General features: G+C 32.0%; 1 protein-coding gene across 1 annotated transcript in view; it reads right to left on the bottom strand.

Annotated features, from left to right (window-relative positions):
* sigmar (Tumor necrosis factor alpha-induced protein 8-like protein sigmar) overlaps positions 1 to 23,946 on the bottom strand; it is a 64,936-nt gene extending 40,990 nt beyond the window's left edge. Inside the window, exons 1-2 of the mRNA XM_088273519.1 lie at positions 23,557 to 23,946; positions 13,732 to 13,822 (exon numbers count right to left, since the gene is read on the bottom strand). Coding sequence (XP_088129645.1) covers positions 13,732 to 13,744 — 13 coding nt within the window. The 5' untranslated portion in view covers positions 13,745 to 13,822; positions 23,557 to 23,946. The remainder of the gene's footprint in view (positions 1 to 13,731; positions 13,823 to 23,556) is intronic.
* Positions 23,947 to 27,944: the final 3,998 nt, after the last annotated feature.

Genomic DNA, 27,944 nt, shown 5'->3' on the forward strand with positions numbered 1-27,944 from the left:
GAGCAAGCTAATTCATTATATTATAAATCTGTGTTAATTTCTAATATTTTATTTGTAATAGATACAGAGTGGAACTTTTGGTTTACAAATTTTAATGTAATAAATATACATTAAAAAATGCAGTCGAAAATGAAATATTCAATAAATTTTACTATATTTTTAGTGTGTCAATTTTGGTCGACTTGGGACTTATTAATTTTTATCGATATTCCAACGAAGATGAAGAACGCTTTACTGACATGAAAATTACAACTGACATACGAAAGGAATCCAACGACAGTGCACATATACTTACACGATAAAAAAAATGCAATATGGATGTTTAAGAACGGAGAGAATGGTGAACGTTACACAGTTGTATAAAGTGATCACGTAAGAAAATCAAATGCCAGGTCATAAGCCCGGGAATGTCTTGACTTGTCATGGTCTTCTCAATATTTATTTCATCATATTAATAAAATAAAATAATAAAACCCTTATCCGCACCCCAATGGTGCATAGGGCACTGCTTCATATGAACACAGTGTTATCTTGATCGTTTACAAACGAAGGAAAGGTGATCAGCCCTCCGCTTCAGGTACCAGTCCAGGGTAATATTGAATAAATATTACATTAAATATTACATCATATTACCATGGGACAAAGTGTATGTCATCCGCTTGGAGTGTTTTGTCGATGATTTTGGAATTTTGTAATAATTCGTTAGTTCGTTCTTCTTAAAGAGCCACGTCGAACGAAAATAAGCACCCTTAGCACCACAATAGACTCTAGTGTTCATGGTAAATAACATATGTGAGGTTCACCACTAGCGTGCTTGTGCCTATTCTTCTATTGTTCGCAAAGGAATAAATGAGAACGAAAGCAAATAGATTTCATAGATATTAATCAGAATTATCAACGATTGGATCATAATTTCGACATCCAGATGGAACAACCCCTACCGTTTTTCTTCTTTATAAAAATCGTTAAGATCGATTGCGTAAAATAAACATGAATCCAATTAATACCGATACAACGCGTCGATTGGCAAAAAAAACAAGTCCTTCATACTTTTTAAAAACCTTATCCGCACCCCAATGGTGCATAGGGCACTGCGTCATATAAACGCAGTGTTATCTTGATCGTTTACACATGAAGGAAAGGTGATCAGCCCTCCGCTTCAGGTACCAGTCCAGGGTAATATTAAATAAATATTGCAGTGAAAAAATCACTTATATTTATTTTACCCCACTTGGGAATCGAACCCGGGAGAACCCTTCATACTTACATAAACTTATACGAAAATGTATTGATTTGGCGTTTAATTTGTAGAACTCCATTTTAATTTATGAATTAATTTTTAAATCAAACACAGATTTTTTTGAGTCTACTAAGTTGTATTTTATTAAAAAGTTAAATTTAGTTTGTAATCTTCTTCTTCTTGGTATAGGCCTTGTGGCCTGTTTTTAAGAGGGGTTAGCCTCCTGCGATGTGGATTCCCAGTTGTCGATCCATCTCATTGGTGGTCCGCCAGGGAGTCGTCTACCATGGGGTTGGCCGTATAGTGCGATGTGGGGGAGTCTGGATGGGCTCCATTCTCCTCACATACCATTGTCTCCTTCGTTGCCTTCCCCACCTGACGAAATCTTCGATCTCGCATATTTCCCTGATCCTGGGATTTCTTATCTAATGTAGTCTTAGTTTGTAATGTACATGTTAATTATTATTGAATTAATTGAAAATTGAATTGAAATTGGAATTGAATGGAATTGAAGGGAATTGGTTGAATCTGATAAGGGTCGTGACATAATTTGTCAATTGAGTGTTTGAATTGAGATTCTCTGTATGTACAGTATGACTCGTGCTAAAGCGAATGCATTTCTTGTTTGGAATCTAGTCTGCGGCAGTATAATAATGTATGGTCTTGCGATTAAATGAAGGTTAAGCTGTTTATCTGCATACTATACTCTATACGCTACAAGGGTATATATGACACAAGACGGGAGGGCGGAAAAGCGCCATTGACCCGATCTTTTTCAATGAATTTACAACGTACTATGAAAATGTAAAAGGCTCATATTTCGACGACCACTAAAATCATTAAAATAACTAAAATACCGTATTTGATCAAACGAAATGATCCCAGCATTAAAGGAGGAATAATCGATAGCCCTCAACTTAACTTACTTTTCTTGAAACCCAGGTAACATTTAACGTATGTAAGCGCACATCGAAGCGTAATAATAACTGGACACTGGATATAACACCCAAGATGGGTGAAAAGCTATTAAAAAGAAGATGAAGAATATCGTAGCGTAATGGTTAGTGCGTTTAATTACCGTGCTGTAGGCCCTGCGTTCGATTCCCCGGACGATCAGTATAAATACTAGTGATTTTCAAACTCATATTTATCTAATATTACCCTGAACTGGTACTAGAAGCACAGGATTGATCACCATGTAGGTAACGACTAAGTTAACACTGCGTCAATTCGACGCCATGCCCTGTGTACCATTGGGTGAATATAAACAAGAGAATGGCATATTTTAATAATTTTAAATGAGTACAAAATACTATTGTATATATCGACATTTTGAGTGTGTCCAAATACTTGTTCACAAATCTGGGTTATCTCCGATTGGGAGTTTTTTTTGGCATCTCAACATAGATGAAGAAGAATATAGAAGTCTGGGCATTTACGGGGCTTACGACCGTCATAGGCTGGTGAAACCAGTAAAAAAACCACAACAAAAAATTGTAATATATTTCGTTTTTAATATACGACTAGATCAAATCATTAAAACGGTAGCAAAATTGTAAAACAGTACCTACCCGTTACACGGAAATCCATAAAAGTGTTGTACACATATTGCATTATATAATTCACAGAGATAATAAATCAGCGACAAGCTGCAGACAGCATAATGCATTAGAGTACCCATGTAGCAGTGGCGTGCCTAGGGTTTACCAGTAAGGCAAGCCCATTGTTTTTCACATTCGTTAATACATGATGTACCTATAATTTCTTCACCTCATATCATTCCCAGTATAGTAAGCACCCAGAAAGTATTATAAGTATAAACAATGTATTGTAATCATTGTAAAAATATGCTAACATGTAACTTTTGTAAGGTATAGCCATCACCTTGAAATAAAGAAAATGTTCACTATAATAAAATATCTTCCTCAGATATTAACCAAAACCAATAAGTACCATCACCATATAATGGAATGTATAGTGTTAAATAATCATGCAAGCGCGCGATAATTTAAAATTGGTCATACATTAACTATGTATTTTTAATCATTTGGTCTAGATTTAGTCATTTTTATTTGGAGTTGTTAGGCAAGCCGGGCTTTTGGGCTTCTAGGGAAGTACCGCCACTGCTATGTAGGTACATTGTGTATTAGCTAGAAAATCTCAACACAATACGATATAATAGTGTAATCCCAGCGCATCGAAGAAATCATATAACTCTACTAGGTATACCATACAGCTAGGGTTATCAAGTAACATTTTTAATTTAAAAATTACTTTTTTATATATGTTTTTTTAAAATACAGGAATAACCCGCAAAGCGTCTCTTTTAGATGCTTGTCTGCAGGTAGGATAGTAATGATAGGGAAGGTAAATGTGAAAAATATATCAGAAACACCCAGACAAATTTAAAATAAATCTTTCTTGTATTAATTTTGCAATTGGCGGGAATGGAACACGCAACGCCAGTTTCCCTGTCGAGGGTCTACCCAACTACGCCACGGTGCCTGCACGGTTATAACCACTATTTCATAAAAAAAAATGTGATATGGGTTTCGGAGAATTTGGCATCATTATCAAACATAATATGCTGAATACATGATGATGATGCTGAATATATCGAAACACGTGTCAAAACAGATTATAAGAAATAGTGGTATTTACCAAGTAAAATGAAAATAAAAAATGGATGGAGATTACCACAAAGAAACTGCTGAATCCATTAATTAAATTAACATATAACAGTCGAATAAAAATAAAGGAAACGTGAACTTAACAAGTTCACTGCGTAGAAAATAATGTCATACAGATAAAATTAAATTCGCGATGTTTTGTTTTCTATATATTTTTTTTATAAATATAAGTTTTACTTAGTAAATACCAATATTTCTTAAAATGTACTATAACACCATATAGATGCATTCCACGTCATTTTCAAACACCGTATGCGTGAAGAAATTCTAAATTTTAGAGTTGGGTCCTTGGGACGTTGAAGGTTGAAGAGGGGGTAGGAGCTGACTGCCGATCACAAAGTGACTGCGAAATCAATTAATGAAATTCTATATTTTTGGCAACCCTGGTGTCAGGAAACTGTTAACCTAACTGATCCCATTCACACGATCCAACTAGAAACTTTGTGTAACTTACGTATACATACTATAAAGATGTTATGATGTTCGAATTACAGGTGTATTATGATCAGAAGACAAGGTATTATATGTTTTAAGAATTATCAGTAGAATATTGTCTGGTATAAAAACCAAGAGACCATCATACAGGTTGACAGGGAAAAGAGAAAAGTCGAGATTAAGGCCCAGTTAAGTATTCGATAAATCGCAACTTAATTTTCTTTAAACCCAGGTAATATTTTACGTAATTGACGTAAGTTTTTCTTCGAAATAATTATATGGTTTTGAAAAAAAAGAGTTTTTGAAAGGTAAGGAGTTGGACAAAAATAGTAAAAATATTTTTCTATAAGTATACTGTTTTTGGTGTACTGGCAAAAAAACGTTGACTCGAAAATAAACAATTTTGACCTAATGATGCATATTATAAAGTTTTCAACGTTCTATAAACTGAAAAAATACACCAAGTAGTTTGAAATGTCATATTTATATGGTTTTAGAAGTAGGTTCAACTTTGAGTTTAATAGCGGGTATTTTATTCAGGCTAAAAGCTTTAAAAAACAGGGATTTTAGAGTTAACGTTTTTTGCCAGTATACCCACGATATATTTAAAAAAAACAAGAAAATATTCAATACACATTCTTTAAAAAAATCGGGTGAAAAAAGACATGTGACCTCTCCGGTGGGATTAATGTGACTTAACAAATGCTGGGCCTTAAACAAGGTGCCATAATATAAAGAGGTTAGACATAAAGAGGTTAGACAATTTGTCAAGAAAAAATACTGCATATTTCGAATGAAAGGGTTAAAATTAACGATATAAGTAGATTTTTGTAGATGGATAAGGCGTTACCTATGTAGTGTAGATAAGTGTTACTTTTACTTCTGAACGTTTATTTCTTATCACCTTGGCATTTTGCGAAAGGCGTTATCCATATTGGCAGGAAGATGTTACCGTTTTTTTTATATAGTGAAGTGACATGGATATTTTAAAATTACCTAACGTTCAAGTGACTCTGAAATCTAGCCACGGTTTATGCAACCCCGCTTATCATGGTCCTATTTATTTATTTCACCATACACTCTTTACTTAAGAATGATTGTTCCTGAAATATATGTATATTTTTTTTAATTGTAAACCATGAATACATTGAATATTATGTATTTGTATTAGTATTTTTACCATACGCTGTTCACTTATTTATGGGTTTTCTTTACATAAATAAAATTATGTCCAAAAAATACACAAAAATAGATAATTATAGATACAACACTATGGACGCATTAACGTACAACTGTTCCATTGTTTTAATTCAAAGTTATTCGTAACATACATAATTATTTATCATAAATTTACAAAGAAAAATGACTTTTTATTAGTACTTTAATTAAATCGGAAACGGCCATCATTTTTTTCGTATATATTACGATTTAAATCCACAAATATGTATATCGTAAAGTAAAGAGTTTGTCAAAAAACTATGCATTAATAAAAACACCACATTACTATTATGCTTCTCAAGTTTATTTACTACAGGCGAACGCAATAACGCAAATACGAGTTTGTTGGCTAAACATTAATTTTGTAACTGTACCTACATTATAATTATCACGTCTTTTTCCATTAATATTTTCATTAAAAAAAACTTACATGAGATAAATTACATATAATTCACTTGTTGGAGAAATATATGTACATTCAATATCTAATCGCATCTAACAAATCTGTTTATACAATTAAACAACGTATCGGTATTAATGTAATATATACATACTAGCAGTTTACAGCAAAACCTCGATTTAGCGGACCTCTATGTAACGAACTTTGGATATAACGGAAAAAAATCCGGTAAAATTAAAAACGTCCTGTTAATATTATACATACTTATTTGCTTGAAATTCAAGTATCGCCGCACGTAAACAATTTTAAGCGGCCATTATAATTACGTCACACATCTGTATATATAACATTTTTATACGAATTTCTTCATTTATATATAATATACGTATTTATATTTATATATATATATATTTATATATATATATATATATATATATATATATATATATATATATATATATATATATATATATATATTTATAACTTCTGTATATAATATGTTTTTAAATAAATAAATTTATGAGTGTGGCGATTTATCATTTCAAGTTACGTCACAACATTTGGTCAGCGAACATCCTTTAAAAATCAGTCAGCCCTATCAAACAAGAGGATTCATCAAGTATACCAACGTACATTACACAGTTTCCAAAAGGGATCATTCAAATCCAGGGTTGTAAAGATGGGAAGAGTCAATGCAACGGATATTGCGACGAGGTCGCCTTGAATTCCTCGATTCTTCTCCTCCCACAGGATGGGCGGGGATATTCGCGGGTCGCGGAATAGCGGAGAGGAATGCGGTCTGATAACATTATGGCGGATTGTGGATTGATAGGGGACAAAATGCATACGTTCTGCGAGTTATTACTTCCTACCGTTATACTTCACCGCGTGCTTCGAGATACTGCCAAAATGGCGGAAGCTTGATGCAAGTGGGAACGAAAATACGACAAAAATAATGTTTGAAAAAAATGTTCACATAATGTTGCAGTTTATGTACAACATTTTGAGTGAGTCCAAATACTTGTTCACAAAATCTGGATTATCTCCAATTACAGGAGTTATTTTCATACAAACTTATTCAAATAGAACTTCCAAGAATTTGAGTAGTGTGGTTGTCAATAATGGGTAGAATTGGTGAATGTTACACGTGTGTAAAGTGATCACTTAAACCAGTCTATGACAGGCCGTTAGCTCTGAAAATATCCAGACTTCCATATTCTTCTTCATCTATATTGAGATGTCAAAATATGATAATTAAAAAGGCCGTATAAAATCGTTGAAAGTTTAATTTGAAACTTAAACCAGTCTATGGTAGGCCGAAAGCTCTGAAAATATCCAGAATTCGAGAGATACCCTTGTCGAAATATCGAGAAAAAAAACTAAATTTTTCAAATCAAATAAAAATTTATATAAATAACCTCTAAGTGGAGCAAAATCTGGAATTCTTTAACATTTTTTTTATCTTATAACTGTTTATGTTTTTATTATTATTATTTTTACTTTAGCTCTAAATAAAGTATGCATATTAATCCTCTTAACTTTTGCTATATTTTATTCTTGCTGTTAACTTTTAACTCATTAGACATTTCGCTCACTCCTTTCAAGAACGTCATAAATCAAAAACCGTCAATTTCCAGTTGTGCGCGTTTTTGGAATGCCTAGAAAATCTACTTTATCCCAGCAAAAGAGGCGTATTTTTAACTTAATATTTACCCGCTACGGGGTAGAAAATGTTGTTTTTGCATTTTGAAGAAAAGGTATTGTTTAATTATTTTTTTAAATATACTTAATATTTTTCAAATGGAGAAAAAACCTTCAGGTTTTACCTTAAAAGATCTTTTGCACAGTAGAAAGTTAAATAAGTGGCTTGATATTTATTTTTAAAAACGTTTTCCTGAAAAATCAAATTTCTTGATTTATGACGTTCTTGAAAGGAGTGAGCGATTTGTGAAATTTTGTTATTGGAATGTAACAATTACCTGTTTTATTTGTTATTCATTATTGTAAATGTATTTATGTTAATGGTCTGTTTCATTTCTATATAAATTTTTAAAAAATGGTCTCCCTTAAAATATTAGGAATTTTAAAAATTATTCTGATTCTTTTGAATTTTCTATATTTTTATTTAATGTTTACACCCTTTTGTTGTTCTTAGTATTAAGTATTTGTATTTTGTACAAACTAATGGAAACAATTCGTTTGTTTGAAAAGATAAAAAATTTAGCCAAAAACGCAATGTCTCAAAAACGCAATGTCTCTTTCCAATTTTGATATCACTGTGAGGGTTTTCAAATCCCAAATTGTATCGTGTTACCAATACAAATATAACACGTAGCATATAATGCTATTTTACGGCATTCGTAATTGAATTTGCTGGCGAAGACTGAAGATGGATAGTATTGATCAGAGAACACCAACATACGACACGCGGGCCAGATCCGGCCCGACAAAGATTTTATTTAATCCGGCTCTTCAAAAATTCCCAATTTCTACGTACAAAAAAATAATAAAGCATTTAATAAATTTAAACGTTTTGTCATTTGGTTGAGAATTTAATAATAATAAGTAATAAAACCCTTACCGCATCCCAATGGTGCATAGGGCACTGCTTCATATAAACGCAGTGTTATCTCGATCGTTTACACATGAAGGAAAGGTAATCAGCCCTCCACTCTAGGTACCAGTCCAGTGTAATATTGAATAAATATTAGAGTGGAAAAATCACTTATATTTACTAAACCCTCCTGGGAATCGAACCCGGGACCTCAAGAACGGTAGCCGAGCATGCTGACCATTACACTACGGAGGCGGACAAAAATGTGAATTTAAGGCATCCATAAATGAAGGTATGTCTACTCATCTTTTATTTATTCAAGTTTACTTGGTAAATACCAATATTTCTTCAAATGTATTATGTATGACACGTGCTTCGATGCATCCCGGATTATTTTGAAATACCGTAAAGAAAAACTTAAATTTAAAATGTATTTGCATTATTGACTTCCGAATCAATTAAGGAAATTCATTTTTTTTTGTATTTTTTGACATCTCAACATAGGTGAAGAAGAATATGGGTATAAGTCTGGGCATTTACGGGGCTTACGACCGTCATAGGCTGGTTGAAGTTATCACGTATAAAGTGATTCTTATTATTATTATTTTTATACATACATATATATAAATATATATAAATATATCTATAAATATATATATTTATATATATATATATATATATATATATATATATATATATATATATATATATATATATATATATATATATATATATATATATATATATATATATATATATATATATATATATATATATATATATATACATTTATATATATATATATATATATATATATATATATATATATATATATATATATATATATATATATATATATATATATATTTATATATATATATATATATATATATTTATATATATATATATATATATATATATATATATATATATATATATATATATATATATATATATATATATATATATATATATATTTATATATATATATATATATATATATATATATATATATATATATATATATATATAAATATATATATATATATATATATATATATATATATATATATATATATATATATATATATATATATATATATGTATTAACAGATTTGTTAGATCCGATAAGATATTCAATGAACATTTCTCAACGAGTGAATTATATGTAATGAATCTTATGAGTTTTTTTAGCAACAAAAATTAATTGAAAAAGACGTGATAATTATAATGTACAGTAACAAAATATTTTTTTAGCCAAAAAACTCGAATGTGCGTCATTGTCCGCGTCTGTAGTAAACTTATTCAAGTTAAAATATTTTGAGCGAGTTCCTCAATTATATTTTCGACATATCAACATAGATGGAGGAGAAGAGATTTGGACAGAACCAAAATGTTGTGAATTAACACTGTAATTAAAATATTGTCAGAATGATAACTTGTTTTTCAGGATTAAACAAAAATCAATCCAGCCTTTTTCTCAGATAAATTGGCGACAACTGATATTGATAATCCTGTTTCACGTAGATCAGTTTAACGTAGTTATATCGAGGAATTCCTAAGCTTCGAGGCGCCTTAAGGTCCTCCATTCGATAATCAATAAGTCTGTTATTCTACTCATATACATAGCTTAAGGAATTAATTAATTAATGCTTAAAGGGGATTATCTCATAACATCCCTCCCTGCCTTGTGCTCGATAAACCGTTTATTAAAATTTCCAGCAAAATAAAGCCTTAATCTGCGACGTAAAATCTAAACCAAGGGTCTTAAGACTTATCAAGTGGACTGGCAAAATTGATTAAGCGGAGTTTTCGCGTAAGCTGCTATCATACAAAATTTTAGTCCAATTTTTGTTGACACGGCACAAACTAAATACGTATCTAATACAAAAGTAAAAAAAAAATAAAGCTAAAATAAAAAAATAAAAATGTATATATTTTATGGCGTTTCTCAAGTATGTGATTATAATCCAGGATTCGGAACTCAGAAAACCAATAAAAATCGTCAACATTTTCATATTCGAAAAAGACACCCACGATTCAAAATGAAATGGACATTTCTTACGCTAGAATCATGGGTGTCCTTTTCGAATATGAAAATGTTGACAATTTAGATACCATTTTAGGAATAAAGAGTTTAATATATTTTTTTTGCGTTGTGGCCCTTTGGCATTAAACCAGCGATATATTAAATATTATTTTTGGAATCGACGGTATGTCAAAATGGTTAATTAATAATCCTGGGGTAACTAGAGAGAATGCGCCGGTGGAAGATGATGTATTGACGGGGTCAACTTCATTGATCCGCTTGATGACTGCATTCTCAATTCATTAACATCATCTTCCCACATCCCGGTCTTGTGGGAAGAATTATACATAGCTTTAATTAAGATTTCACGGACCTTGTAACTATTAAATCTCAATATTTGTCATCAATCCATTTATCAATCCATTTTGAATTTAAATGTCACTTGGTAAATAAATACTACTACAATATTTCTTAAAATCAATTGTGATATGTATTTGAAACGGTGTTGAAAATTATGCAGAATCCATTGAATCACATCGCTCACTCCTTTCAAGAACGTCATAAATAAAAAATCGTCATTTTTCAGTTGTGCATGTTTTCGGAATGCCCAGAAAATGTACTATTTTCCAGCAAAAGAGGCATTTTTAAAACTTAATATTTACCCGCTACGGGACAGAAAGTGTTGTTTTTGCATTTTGAAGAAGAGGTATTGTTTAATTATTTTTTGAAATATACTAAATATTTTTCAAATGGAGAAAAAACCTTCAGGTTTTACCTAAAAAGATTTGTTGCACAGTAAATGAAATTCAACTTACCAAAAAAAATGTTCACAGACAAAATGAACGTGAATTTTGCCATAGATTTGCATCGTGTACACCTAATAATGATAACAGCGTAAGTAGCAATATTTTATTTATATAAACAAACCGGAAGCAGTGCGGTTGAGCGTACCGTATCTATACCTTGACTTCCGGTGCCGGGAAAATGATACGCACAAACATGGCGGAGGAAAAGATAATCTATGTCACCAAACTTCTAATATCAGAAACTTAATATTCTGAGAAAATAATTTAATATATTAAGTCGTTTTCTCATGCCTACACACACACATATGTACATTCATATCTTTTTAAAATGTAAGTAAAATTTACAACATTTTGAGTGTGTCGAAATACTTGTTCACAAATCTGGGTTTCTCCACTTAGGGAGTTATTATACATTTATTGACATCCCAACATAGATGATGAAGAATATGTCATATGATTACTTTACATGTGTAAAGTGATCAATTAACCAGCCTATGATAGGTCTTAAGCCCTGTAAATACCCAAACTTAAATATACTTCATCTATGTTGAGATGTCAATAAATGTAAGTTAATTTTTATCATTTTCTACTATCTCTTTATTCGCAGTTAAATATGTAAAAAAGTGTTGAAATAAAATATTTTTAACGTTCATTGGTGGCAATTTCGGTACATTTTAGGATTTTATTACATTTTTTCACGACGGAAAGGGTGAGATTTTAACGATTTGGCGGTTAAATGTCCGCCATTTTGCAAAGGTTTGGCGACCGCTGACGTAGCTAAAGTTAGTGCCATCCTGAAACTATAAATGGCTTCTCGTTTCGACGAAAGTTTCATTTTGTAAAATGGTTTTATGATCTAATTTGAATAAACAGTACCTACCTGGGGGACTCTTGTACACAAACTACTAAAGTCTAATGCTTTCAAATATTTTATATTAGCGTCCGCCGAGAATATAAAGTAGATAATTTTAAATTAAACAAGGGTAAATATAACGTAATTCAAACTCTCCTAATAAAAGTTATCCTTTTATGTTGTAATATACGTAATCGTGACTTAAAATCATATTTTCCGTTTATAATTCGCGACGTTTACTTATATTTTTTAAAAAATGCAAAAAATACTTTAAAATCGAATAATATTAACATTACTTATCGATCAGTATTTTTTTAAATCACTTTAAACAAGGCAAAAAGATTATAAAACAATCCATTTAACCCTTAATAACTAAACATTCATCTAACGGACTACGCAATTAAAAAGGTGAATCTTAAAAAAGTATTTATTAAAAAATAGGAACCGGTTACATGGCACTTAAGTTTGGTTTATTAGGAATGAATGTAAAAGACATTTGACAATAAATCACTATTCAGCACAGCTACTACATATCGCTCACTCCTTTCAAGAACGTCATAAATCAAAAAACTTGATTTTTCAGGAGAACGTTTTTAAAGTTTATAAATATAATACAATGAATTAAAAATAAATATCAAGCCATTTATTGAACTTTTTACTGTGCAACAGATATTTTTAGGTAAAACCTGAAGGTTTTTTCTCCATTCGAAAAATATTTAGTTTATTTAAAAAAAAATAATAAACGATACCTTTTCTTCAAAATGCAAAAACAACACTTTCTGCCGTGTAGCGGCTAAATATTAAGTTTAAAATATGCCGCTTTTGCTGGGATATAGTACATTTTATGGGCAATCCGAAAACATGCACAACTGAAAATTGACGATTTTTGATTTATGACGTCCTTGAAAGGAGTGAGCGATATGTCAATATTCTGCGATCCACAAATCGGCTGTCCAAATTTAAAACACAGTAAGGGACATTTTTTGTAGTACGTTTTTTTTGCATTTTTGGACTAAGTAGAGTCTACTTAATCCATAAATGCAAAAAAAACGTACTACAAAAAAAAATGTCCCTTACTGTGTTTTAAATTTGGACAGCCGAAATTGCATTGTATCTACAAATATAGTTTAGTTTTCTAGGGTTAACTGCACATCTTATAAAGTAAAAACAAAATAGAACAGATGGCTGTAACATTTTTGCATCGCTACGAACATTTTGAGAATCGATCGATCTGATATAATCAATCGATTAAAAAATCTATTTGAACCGCACATCTCAAAAAGTAAAAACAAAACAAATAAAGAAAATATGTTTGTAACATGTTTGTATCTCTATGAAAATTTCGCGATTATTCTATAATTATTCCCACCTCTATAAGTATCTTATAAGTAACTCGTACATATTACATATTGTCATTGGTAGAAGTGGTTATAAAATTAATGCTGGGGAGAAATACACACACAATTAAATAAAAAATATAAAAATTTAAACAATAAAAAAACTCACCTGCATGCAACATCAAAAATCAAACAGCAATCAAAAACATAAAGCGAAATCAGTCCGGCAGAAATGTGGAAACACAAAAATAACGGTGATTCTGAAAAGAAAAATAAATAAAAATAATGAAAAATAAATAAAAAATAAAGATATTGAAAAACAAAATAAGTACAATTTTAAATAATAAAATCTAGAGGTAAGCATATTAATTTCAGAACATAGTCTTTTATATTATAAGATAATTAATTTATCGTGAAAAAGTCATCATAATTGCAAGATTTAGATGCCATTTCGGAAATTGTCATTAAAGATTAGGTTAGCTCAGGTTAATAGGTAAGCATATTTACGTATGAAGTTCTAAGTTCATTATTTTAAGTAGTTCAATTATTTATTATGATAGTGTACGTGATTCCAGGATTTGTGCATCATTATTGCATATGTTTTAGATGCCATTTCGGAATTTGTCACTAAAGGTTAGGTTAGGTCAGGTTAATAGGTAAGCATATTAATGTGAGAAGTTCTTAGTTCATTAATTTATGTAGTTCATTAATTTATTATGAGAGTGTACATGATTCCAGGATTTGTGCATCATTATTGCACATGTTTTAGTTGCCATTTCGGGATTTGTCATAAAAGATTAGTGGTAGCAGAAAGATTAAAAGTAATAAACTAAACAGCATATAATCTCGTCAAGAAACAATCACTACAATAAGTTTTTATTTCTTTATCTTTGGAACATCTGTAGTTCTCGAAACTAGTTGTATTAACAATAATAAACTGAGAAAGTGGTATTTTAGAAGTATTTTATTTATTATATTTATATCAGAGTGATTTTTGAAGCGCTAAGACCTTTAGACCATCCTCTCATTTGAAATTTTCAAATAATATAGGTACGTTTTTGTCTTTCTCTCACTATCCATTCGCTCCGCGTATCCAAGCTATCTTAGAGGGCCTTTCTTAAATGCCAGCTCAATAATCCAAACGTATATTTTTTTACTAAAATTTCATTATTTTACGTTTTCTTTTTTTATAATTTAAAACAGTAACTCAAAAGTAATTCACACAAGAAACTAGTAGAGTAGTTTGAGACATGAGAATTTTTATTAGATAGGTACTTATTTTCAACTTATTTAACAATAATTTTTACGATTGTTCTTTTAATAAAAAAAAATAAACCCTTATCCTCACCCCAATGACGCATAGGGCACTGCGTCATATAAACGCAGTGTTCTCTTAATCGTTTACACATGAAGGAAAGGTGATCAGCCCTCCGCTTCAGGTACCAGCCCAGGGTAATATTGAATAAATATAACAGTGAAAAAATCACTTATATTTATTTTACCCCCCTTGGGAATCGAACCCGGGACCTCCAGAACGGTAGCCGAGCGTGCTGACCATTACACTACGGAGGCGGATAAAACTTTTAGTTATTTTACTTCCTCTTTATTATTTTCGTTTAAATAATAACAATACAAAAGAGTAAATTAGACAATTAGAAAACAAACAATAAAATATCGCTAACTTATATTAGTCAAGCTTAGAGGATGATTTTCTGCAATGTATTCAATGAGGTATTGAATTCCTAGCATTGTACTTGTATGAATCAAGTATTATCAAAATGACTGTTACATTTTTCATCTTGCGTACACAAAGCATATACTTATTTGATTCATTCAGTTATAAAACCGAGATTTAAGCAAAATCATGCACACTTCTTCATTTCCAACGAAAAACCTTATTCATAGAAATTCTCAGCAGAGGCATTAAGTGTTTTTGCCGAGAATAAATAATGGTAGTATCTTGTATGAACACAAAGACTTATCTTGTGGTCTGTAATCGGCGGTATGTGGATCAGAATATTTGTGTAATATGACTGTCTGCCAGGCACATTATTTATGGTTAGAAAAATAATATGGTTGTGGCAATAATTGTACTAAGCAAAGTATATTATTTAAAATATTGTATATTGTCTAAGTGGTCAATATTACCCTGGAGGTCTAATATGGACATTATCGATTCAGATATACAGTCCTGGCCATATCGCTCAGTCCTTTCAAGAACGTCATAAATCAAAAATCGTCAATTTTCAGTTGTGCATGTTTTCGGAATGCCCAGAAAATGTACTATATCCCAGCAAAAGAGACATATTTTTAACTTAATATTTACCCGCTACAGGGCAGAAAATGTTGTTTTTGCATTTTGAAGAAAGGGTATTGTTTAATTTTATTTTTGAATAAACCAGTTATTTTTCAAATGGAGAAAAACCTTCAGGTTTAACCTAAAAAGATCTAATATATTATTAGATTAAAACCAATATTTTTAGCTTTTCCACTTTATTTTTATTTGACCAGCGACCGGGTTTCGTCGTTACAGACATCATCAGACTGGTGGCAGGCTATACAAATTGTTATGTTATATATAAAAGAAGGCAGGAGTTGATAACCATGATTTGATATAATTTTATTGAGAAATAAAATTATATCAAATCATGGTTATCAACTCCTGCCTTCTTTTATATATAACATAACAATTTGTATAGCCTCCCACCAATCTGATGATGTCTGTAACGACGAAACCCGGTCGCTGGTCAAATAAAAATAAAGTGGAAAAGCTAAAAATATTGGTTTTAATCTAATAATATATTAAAAATGCAATTCCATCACGAAGTGTCAGTGGATAATATAAATCTACTAAAAAGATCTGTTGCACAGTAAAGTTGTTTGATATTTATTTTTAATAAATTGTTTTATATTTTTAAACTTTAAAAACGTTCTCCTCAAAAATCATGTTTTTATTTAATTTATGATGTTCTTGAAAGGAGTGAGCGATATGTATTAGTCACCCCTACAGAATTGGTATAAGTCTAATTATTGAAATTATTGCAATTCTTTCGGATTGTATTGTATTATAATGGATTTTACCTACCACTTAGGTACTACCTGCCATCCCGACCTACGACGATTAGGGACGTGGTTTATTTAAAAACACTATATTTACTATTTTCAAAAGTTACTTTTATACTTGAAATGTTGCTTTCCAGTTATTATAATCAGTGAATAAGTGCGATTTTTTTATACTTTTCATTTATGCCTTCATTATTTTATATCAAAATGCCAAGAAAACGTGACCTGAGTGAAACTGAACGGTCACAAATAATATTATTGAATTCAGAAGGGTTACCCAGGTTAAAATAGCTAAAAAAAAATAAATACTAAAGTGTGCAGTCCAAACAATAGCGAAAATATTTTTTTTAATCTGGTTGATGTGAAAACCGCCCAAAACTGGCAGAAAAACGATCACTTCAAGTCGCAAAGACCGAATTTTGGTTAATGAAACATTAAAAAATCACCTTAGTATGTCTTTAAGGCAATGCAACATAACGATTTAGACATGCATCGTGAGAATCGAAGTATTTAAAGACATAAACCGATCCTAAAGAGGGTGCCTAATATATATGGCCAGAACTGTATATCGTGGCGGTAAGCTTAACTTTTAACAAGTAAGATACAGGAATTTAACGTTACCGATGAAAAACAAAAAAAGTAATCATTTTTCGAAAACCGGTAAATTTGGACTTACCGAAACGATACTTAACTGTTATAAGTTATACTTTTCACCTGCAGATGAAAACATGTGTAATTTTCGAAACTAATCGTGTGTTATAAAATAAAACTCATTATGAGGTATTATACAAGTGATTAATTTTAAAAAAATAGTTACTATAATTTCATGAAATTCTCGGGTGAAAATTTCTAGGCGAAAACACTCGCTTTCAGTGTAGGTAAATTCACATAAAAAATCGATACTCATTTCAGAAAAATTAAAAATAAATTTATCGAAATTGAATGAAGTATGTATAGTCCAAATCAGTAATCTTCATTCATTAAGATCCTAATTAGTATTGTAACTGTTTTAGAAAACCCACGATTCAGCATAAATATCAATATTATGTCGTATCCGTGGGAGAGCAGTATTAAGCAACGTGTTTTTTTTTTAATTAAGCATGTACAGAAATACCTCGCATAGTCCGAATTCGATTAGCCAGGCTTCACTAATCATATTTTTTAAAAAATCAAGAAAAAAACAAAGAACAACACTAACGATCTCTACCATTGTAGAGATCTTGCAAAAATTACAAAGCACTTGAAAAAATTATAAATAAAGTTCGTAAAAAAACAGAGAACAGAAGAAGACCGAGAAAAACATGGCACGATCAGGTATGCCAAATACTTGAAAGTGGTCAGGTTAGGAGTCGTAACAATCGGCGGGTATGTATGAGGAAATGCATGAACGTGGAAGAGGCGAAGAATGTTTGCAAAGACAGAGTGGTGTGGCGTTCTATTCTCTCTGCCTACCCCTGCGGGGAAGCGGCGTGATGGTTAGTTAGTTAGTTAGTAAAAAAACAACAGGACAGCTTAGAGGACTTTGTTGAAGAGTTTGGACCAGAGTTAAGGGCTGAACAACCTTAAAAAACAATGGAATTGTTGAAAAGGTGAATTGTTCAAAGATCATACTATGGAAATTGATCCAATTATCGAAACCTGCGCTTAAAATTTGTTATTGTATTAATTAACAAACAATAAACAAAAAAGAAAATGTGCAAACATCACAATTGCAATTTGTAGCCATAAAAAAATTAATGATTTTTGTTTTTAATTAAATATTTTATTTAAAAATATTTTATAAAAAATGTGTCGGGTTGTGGTCCCGTGGTTAGTGTTGCGGACTCTTAAGTCAGAGTTTCTCGGTTCGAACCCACTCTACCACAATTTGATGCCTATTTCTAATAATGAGCCGCTCAGGCTCACAGAAATAGTATGAAATTGAAATATTTGTGGAAATAATAAATACCGTAAAGTGGGTATACTTTGCACCATGGGTGATACTTTGCACCACCTTCTGTAAAGAAATTGTAGAGCTGGTCATCTCTGATACATGTCATTTTTCATTCTACTTTCTATTGTTTCTGATAGATGGCACTTCAATCTACTTTTTAGTTTACAGAAGTAACAGTCGGTCGCTATTGCTTCAATGCGTTTTTCCTGTCCGAACGTAAAGAAAGTTTTCTGTCTGAAAATTGTGTCCGAAAAAATCCAGTGGAATCAGTATACTGAAACTAGTTACAACAAGTGAGTGGTCTCTAAATCATAGGTAGATAGGCCCTGCTTTTCTCAAATACTGTATTTTTTAGTTACGTTGTCAAGTTTATGTAAAAATAATATTTTTTTAAGAACTGACTTGTATTGACCACATTTGGGGTAACATTGCACCAAGTGCAAAGTATCCACAAAAGGCCATAGTTAATTAATTTGATGAAAAGTCTTAAAACGGATAATACAACTTGACATGTTTGCTAAATATCTATTGGTTTTGTGTACTTACTTAATTCCTGATGGTATATTTTTTTCAAAAATGTCAAGAACACACAAACAGCGGCCTTATGCCAGACGATACTGCAATTTTACACCGAAGAGAGTGGAGCAGTGTGTGGAGGCCATTCGAAATGGTACAATCAGTCAAAGAAAGGCTGAAGAAATTTTCAAAATCCCCAGAAGGACGATTAACTATAAGCTCAAAGGTCAGCACACAAAACCTGTGGGAAAACCTCCGATATGTGACAAGTGCGAAGAGCAATCCTTCGTAAACTGCATAGTAGACATGAGTGAGTACGGTTTCCCAGTGAGTGTTTTTAACATTCGCTACATTCTAATAGCCTATTTGGATAGATTTGGCAGAAGAGTACGAATATTAAAGAACAACGTACCAGGCTCTAAATGGATAAGATCATTTTTGTAAAGATATAAAACCTTGACTGTTGCTAAAACTATTCAGTTGCTTAATCGGTTGCCATTAAAAGCGTATGACGATGACGTGCGCCAGAGTTTTCAACAGTTTTTGGAAGAAAACAGATTCAACCCAAAGAATTCAGTCTTAAAACGCAGGAAAACAATACCGATCGAACCAGGTTAGAGCATTGCTCACAATCCAAATGTCGAAATGAACGTTGACGAGACACAAATGCTACCTGAACCAACTACATCAATGATCCCACCTTCCACATCGAAACTTCCAGCATATCTAGCATTAACTGATTATAGTTGACACGGAAGCTTTGAGGAAGAGGGAGAAGAACAAAAACGATGACTGAAACCAGTTATCGTATTTGTTCTTCCGTTTCATTAGGACCAGTAAAAAAGAAGGTGGGAAAATATGTCGTATTTCATTATGAAGGAGAAAATTTTCCGGGACAGATTTTGGAAATAAAGAAAGACAGAGCTGTTAAATCCATGCAGGAGAGTCTCAAAACGTGGAAATGGCCGATGAAGGATGACTTTCTTCAATATTCTTGGAAGGATGTAGCGGGTTCCATAAAAGAACCGAAAATGCAATCCAAAAGAGGTTTCTTTACCGTCCCGGAACTTGACCATATTTAGACCTAATTTAATTTTGATTCCTATTACCTATATAGTACGATATGTTTTAATATCTACCTTTTATTTTATATAACTTTAAACCTTCAGTATTGAAAAAAAAAAAAACATTTTTGTTAGATTTTTCAATATTTAAAAAAAAAAATTCTATCAAGTGTCTTATTTTTCCATAATTATACAATATTATAATCTGCATTTAGTGAACTGTGAGCCAAAACCCTTCATAAGGTGCAACAAAACTTGTAGGATAGCCTTTACTTTGCATAAATTTGGATTCTAGTACGAAAAGTGTAGAGAAAATATCATGGTGCAAAGTTGTACTTTACCCCGGGATACTTTGCACCAAAATATAAATATAAAAAAAAATACAGGCAAAATAGATAAAAATTTAAAAACGTATCAGACATGTTACAGGTATATGTGTTATTACATTGCAATAGTTGAAACCTCAGAAAAAGTAAAAAACCTGATCTGAATAGACAATTTTTTGAAAAAATGCAGTATTTTGGTGCAATGTAAACCCACTTTACGGTACACTAATATTTCTCTTTTTTTTTTAAAGAACAAAATAATCAAAATACTACCTCTTGCCCTTATCTCTACCCAACGGTGCATAGAGCCAGTGCTCTATGCACTTCAGTAATCGAATAGACGCAGTCTTAACTCGATCATATATCTCACGAAGGTGAGATGATCAAACAAGAGTATAACAAATCACGTTTTTTATCGAGCCCATGATCTTATGTAGGTAGTCAAACGCGCTAATAACTACGGTACGAAGCCATATTTCAGATGATGTGTGCTAATTTACAAGATGTAATAAGTAGGTACAGTCAATCTCGGTTAATTTGAGTTCTGTTGACCTCCCACCCACTTCAGCTAGACTAAAAAGCACACTGAGTTCTCCCACGGTTTGATCTGTATTCCGTATGGAGTCGAGACCAAGACGTATTCAACTCTCAGCCAATTAAACGTATTTAAAAAATCACACTTTACGTGCTCCAATCATATTTATCTATCCACAATGCAAAATGCGGTAATTTATTGCAGAAAACTTATATTGTGTTATCTGGACTGTGGGAATGTTAGCCTAATTACCAAAGAGATGTTTTCTTGTTATCAAATCACCCTTACTTGTGCCTTTTATCGAAGTTTATATTTAAAATATCCAAGGAGGTATGTGCCTACTTCATTCGCGATAAATTTCGAACGAATAATGGCAATTTTCTAAATATTATTAATATTTTAAGCATTTACTTTGTGATTAGTCATTTTTACAAAAATGTTAGTGATATTGGTATATAACCACTCACCAAGATTTTTATGTCTACCGGTTTCGAGACGTGCCCGTCTCTTCATCAGGACAATCACTACCATAGCATGCAAACAATGATACCCGTCACTACCATTGCACTATTTGCACACATAAAACTACAGAAAATGTTTAACACGTTCAGTTTTGGTTAAACATTTTGTTCGTTTTAATCGTTTTTGACTGACGTGCCGGACGGTAAAATTCAGTGTAATTCCGTGTAGTGCACAAACGCCCATAGGGATGGATTCATTACTTTTTCTCGTTTTTATTTAATTCCAGGTAAAGTAAAATAGTCAAACATATAAATTAGGAGGTACAAAAACGTGATAAACAACCAAATTTGTGCACTTATTGGATTGAAAACATTTTAAATGGTCGTAATTATAAAACTCAATACAGTAAAGAGTTGTTTTTAAAAGTCGTTATTTAATCCTGTTTTTAGTTCAATCGCCATGTCTGATTTCATAAAACGTAGGTTTTTTATCGACAATATTATCTATTGATATCGATGATACCTGATTTGTAGATAACGATGTTAGTTGTGAGATGGTTCAATTAAATGAAAAAAATCTAAAATTATCGGATTAAATTTTTTTTAAACATTTTATTTATTTATTTCATAGATTTTTTACTATATGTATTACGGCTCTTTAGGCATGGCCTGTGTTGAGCCGAAATACTTACATGTTAATACCTTGTCCTACCTTGTCCCTTCCAACGAGAAGCAACCATCGACGGATTACCGTTCATACGTTCTGCAAAATAATAACTGAGTCCTGGTACCAAGCCTAATGTATGGAAGTGAAGCATGGAGTTGGCAAAAAAAGGATGAAAGTAGACTAAATGCAGTCGAAATGCGATCACTGCAAAGCGATGTATGATCGATTTTCGAATGGTAAAATGTGGAAATAATGCAAGGCTAAGGAAAGCATTATCGATAAAATTAATAAAGGTGCATTAAAATGGTTTGGACACGTGGAACGAATGAATGAGGAAAGAAGGGTAAAACGAATGAGACAAATGTATTTTAGTTAGAAAAAGAAGCACACGAAGACTGAGGAAAAGTTGACATGATTAAGTACTTTCAATATTTGGGCGAGGACAGGTCAGGGGTCTGAATAATTGGCGGGTATGGATGAGGATATGCATGAATGTGGAAGAGGCGAATAATTTTTGCAAAGACAGAGCAGTGTGGTGTTCTATCCTCTCTGCCTATCCATGCGGAGAAGCGGCGTGATGGTTAGTTAATTAGTTTTTTTTTTACAAAATAAACAACATTTCATAATTCTAAAACGCTAGAATTAAATACGTTACCTACTAGAATTCATTATTTAAAAATAAATAAACAAATCAGAATGTATGCTATTATGTATATTATTTAATATATCATTGCGTTAGGTGGATTTTTTCTGTTACCAAACAACTTATACATTTTGTTTGTTTATTTATTTATTGTGATGTATAAACAAAAATGTTGCACAAGAATAAAATAATAATAAAACATAATTTGTATTGAAGAACTCCATCAGGGTCGACGGTATAAAATTCACATAAAAATCTATTGTAGATAGGCGTGTAATTATATTTTTTGTTCTTACGTAAATCGTTAATAATAGCTGCTGGTATAATATGGCTGTGTAATAATAAACCAGTCCAATGAATTTCAATTATTCAATACCACGTTTTTACTGGGATGGCTAGAACATCAACAGTGCGATGACTCAAGATTTGTCAACATTCATCATCGTTGATTAATTCATTTTAGTAGAAATGGGAGTGTTAAAATTTTAAATTTCATTTGTTATATTTATATGTGTTATTTTATAAAGATATTCCAACCGTCGTCTTGCGAGGGGAAGCAGTCGGTTGAATGAACAAGGGATTGATTGTAAGTTATGTATAAAAAAAAGACACCTGCCCTACAAGAAGGGATAGCCGTTGGATGTAAGAAATATATTATAAAAGAAGGGGAACTTGTAAGTCTTATATTTCCTTATATTATACACACCAAACCCTGATGTGTTTAATTAAAAAATCTAATAATAGTTTCTAATTGATTAAATACAAATAACAGCAATGTTTACTTACAATTGCAATGACTGCAATCTGTCAGAATGCACTGGTATATTATCCAAGATTCTAATTCGATCATTGCAGCGGCTGCCATGACGTCGATAGTTTAAAATAATTCGAATAAAAACACTCCGGATTAACCAAAAAATAAATAAAATTAAGTCCAAACAAATAACAGGAAGTGAAATAAACAATCGACTGACACTAGGCGAGGTGTCGATACTCCTGTCAGAAAACAAATCGCGAAATTAACTTGGAATTTAAACTTAAGTAACACAGTAATTTGTGGAATTTCGAAGCATTGTTTTAAATTAGTTGCTGCTCTTGTTCTAACTAAGCAATGATTTGTTGAAAATTGAAAGCGAGCTGTTACACGACCGCACTAGTCGAATCCATAACAACACTGAAATTCGTGAGCAACTCGCCTGCCGACTGACACATGCGCCGTATAACGATAGGTTTTGCTGGATTTTGTTCCCCCATAATAATTGGATGTGTCTTTTACAATTTTACCTAAATAAAAACGATTACTTCTATAAACAAAAATTGGTCATTTACATGCATTAATTTGCAGTGCAAGAAGTTACCTACTTATTAAACAGAACTTTACTTTGTAATAAAAAAAAACGCATGCATTTATTTACAAATATTTATTATAATACACCAAACGTGGATTAAAGTTTGAAAAGAAAAGATGTTTCATAATGAATAAATAAGAGTTTCTAATATAAGAGTTTCTGCTTAATTACATCTCACCAATAGATGTCTCTAGTGAAGTTCTAGTGATTCATGAACAAGGTTTCTAAATTGGTTCATATATATATAGAACTTCCAAGAATTTGAGTAGTGTGGTTGTCAATAATGGGTAGAATTGGTGAATGTTACACGTGTGTAAAGTGATCACTTAAACCAGCCTATGACGGTCGTCAGCCCCGTAAATGCCCAGACTTCCATATTCTTCTTCATCTTTGATGAGATGTCAAAAAATAATATGAATAAATAAAATGGGTCATTACAGTTCTATATTTTTTGTGTATTTAATCATGTTCCTTCTTCTTCTTTTAACCATTATCCGCACCCAACGGTGCATAGGGCACTACATCATATCGAAAAAATGTTAAATTGATTTTTAATTGTATAAGGCAGGGTAGTATTAAATTATAACGTGAAGCGAAAATTCCTTATATTTACTTTGAACCCCCGGGAATCGAACCCGGGATCTTAACCACGACAGTTAAACAAGCTCACCACTACACAATGGGGGCACAAGAAATAATGTCTATTAACTAATTTAATGAAACGGTAAATCAATAAGGCTGACAATTTTTTATTTACTTCTATTTTGTTAACCGAATCAAAAAACAATTAATGAAGGTTTAATAGCTCTGCATGCATAATAAAAAAAGTACTTAAAACAACTTTGTAAATATATTATAAGTAATATATAAATAAATGTTTCAGAAAACTTGCAACAAAGATAATATAATGACATTTTAAATTGCCGGCGATTGCCGCAATTTAAAAATGATTAACAGTTTTCGTATATTGAAAACAGATGTCACTAATCTCACTTTGGATTACGACCGCGCCTATTTGAAAACAAATGAATTCACAAAAATCAAAGTTCAGGGATTGTCATTTATAGCAATATTTATTGGGACGTTTCCTTCGTGGTTACCGAAGGTTAAAATATTTTTATTTATTTTAAGTTAAACCTTCCTGATTGACATGATGAAACATTGCAACAAATTATCTATTTATTTTAAAGTTACGCTGCTATTTTTTTTTTGAGAATTAAATTTTTAAAGGATTATGTTGTACAATACAATAAACTCATTTATGTACACACTTATAACATAAAAATATTTTAATAATTGCTGGAATCACTACTTATTTGTTAACTTTGGTAGAAAATATGGTTTAAATGAGTATATAAAGGGTCCGCCAAATAACTTTTTTTTTTTTAAAACAGGGCGCAAAACATCGAGTGTAGCTTCGGCTGTGTGGCACGTAGCGCCGTCCTGTTGAAACCAAATGTTGCCAATATCCTCCTCTTCAATTTTTGTGAACAAAAATCCGTTCAACATGGCCCGATAACGATCGCCATTGACTGTAACGGCCACTCCTTGCTCATTTTCAAAGAAAAATGGCCCAATTATGCCTCTGGACCAAAATCCGCACCAAACAGTGACTCGTTTTGGGTGTACCGGCTTTTCAATGTATGCGTGCGGGTTTTCTGTGCCCCAAATACGACAATTTTGCTTGTTTACATACCCGCCAAGATCAAAATGAGCTTCATCCGAAAAGATGATTTTTTTGGCAAAATCGGCATCTTCTGTAAGTCGATCGCAGGCCCACTCAGCGAAGCGAAAACGCATTGGATGGTCAGTTGGCTTCAACTCCTGAACCAATTGGACTTTGTATGGCGTCATACCAAGGTCTTTATGCAAAATTCGTCTCAATGATGTCTCCGAAATGTTCAATTGTTGAGAACGACGGTGAATTGATGTTGATGGCGCTTCACGCACACTTTCTGCCACAACATCGATATTCTCGGGTGTACGCACTGTTTTTGGCTTTTCACGCTTTGGTTTATCGATGAGGATGCCAGTTTCTTTCACTTTTTTCACAAGATAACGAACATACGGAGCTGACGGTGCTTCTCTTCTTCCAAAAACCGTACGCAATTTTCGCACACATTCTGCAACATTACCATGATTTTCAAAGTAATGTCGCAATATTTCCCAGCGTTGTTCAAGCGTATACACAACCATATTCGCTCAGCGGAAGGATAAAACTAATTATCTGTCAAATCAGACATGAGCTAAGTGTTACCATTCACGAAATAAGCACTAGTTGAAAAAAAAAACTTTAGATGGCGGACCGTATATATGGTGAAATAGTATGTTTATATTATTACCTACTTTTTTTCCATTTTGCACAAACCCAGGTAGCTTTACAGGGTCAGGATCGATCAATAACTAGGAAAGATCATCAGTGTTTTCCTGGATAGTTTTTGATGAATGATCATTATTTCGACCTCATGGGTGTTTGCAAAATTGAACCTTCACCTAAAATGTGTGCAAGACTTAATTTTTTATTTTTGTTTATATATTTTGACTTTACGTTCTATAACTCCGAAAATCGCAGTATGTATAATATAGTTGTGTTTTGACTTTTGAAATATAAAGAATAGAATACCACAGTCAGACATTGTGAATAAGTTACTAATAGTAAAACAATTAATGTGAGCTTCAATCAAAACTGATTTTCTACCAATGAGAATTCACATCGCATCAAATGCCATTGTAATACTGTAATACCCCGCTTAACGCCACCCCTATTTACGCTGTTGTAATAGCGCAGTTCAGTGATTCACCGAGGAACCGAAAAATGCAATTTTTTCTAATTTATATTATTTGGATGCAAGTACGGCGTGTCGACTCCCAGTCCGTTTATACTGTTTCGGCCATGTGTAAGGTGCATTTCCAAAAAGTTGACATGTCGCTCACTCCTTTTAACGTCATATATAAAAAATTGTCAATTTTCAGTTGTGCATGTTTTCGGAATGCCCAGAAAATGTACTAAATCCCAGCAAAAGTGTAATATTTTTAACATAATATTTACCCGCTACAGGGCAAAAGGTATTGTTTAATAATTTTTTTAAATTTACTAAATATTTTTCAAATGGAGAAAAAACATTCAGGTTTTACCTAAAAAGATCTGTTGCACAGTAAAAAGTTCAATAAGTGGCTTGATATTTATTTTTAATACATTTCATTATATTTTTAAGCTTTGATCTCCTGAAAAATCAAGTTTTTTTTATATATGACATTGTTGAAAGGAGTGGGTGATGTGTACTACATACAATGCTGTTTTGTCATTTGAAACGCATTATCTTTTATTAACACTGTGTACCAAAATGGCAGACATCCGTCAGATACTAGACGAAAATGTTTATTTTATATTGCTGTACTATTGTCATTAACGTATGTGGAACATAGATCGCGCTCTGCGCTGATTCGTTTAGCGCGTCATTTTTCTGGCATGGATTATCCGCACTGAGCGGGGTATTGCTGTATAGTGCATTTATAGTTTTGATTTTTGAAATATAAAGAATACTACAGTTAAAGACTGTGAATATATTATTATGGGGCTGGGGTACAGGTAATAATAACTCGTAATTAGGATGCAATCGGTTTATTCAACAGGTCACCATGACAGTACAATAACAAGTGTGTGCAGCATCCCCTGCATCCATTTCATAAGGGATATAACGTAAACATTCCCCGCGTACACTCCGCCCTGCCCCTAGCGGGCTTGGGGTCATAGTTCATGTTGCTAGAAATATTGCACCGTAACATTATTGTCAAAAGTAAAACAGTCAAACTGAGCTTCAAACA

The sequence above is a fragment of the Brachycentrus maculatus genome, unplaced genomic scaffold (genome assembly GCF_059751285.1).
Source record: "Brachycentrus maculatus isolate JH-2025_06_01 unplaced genomic scaffold, ASM5975128v1 h1tg000586l, whole genome shotgun sequence".
NCBI lineage: Eukaryota > Metazoa > Arthropoda > Insecta > Trichoptera > Brachycentridae > Brachycentrus > Brachycentrus maculatus.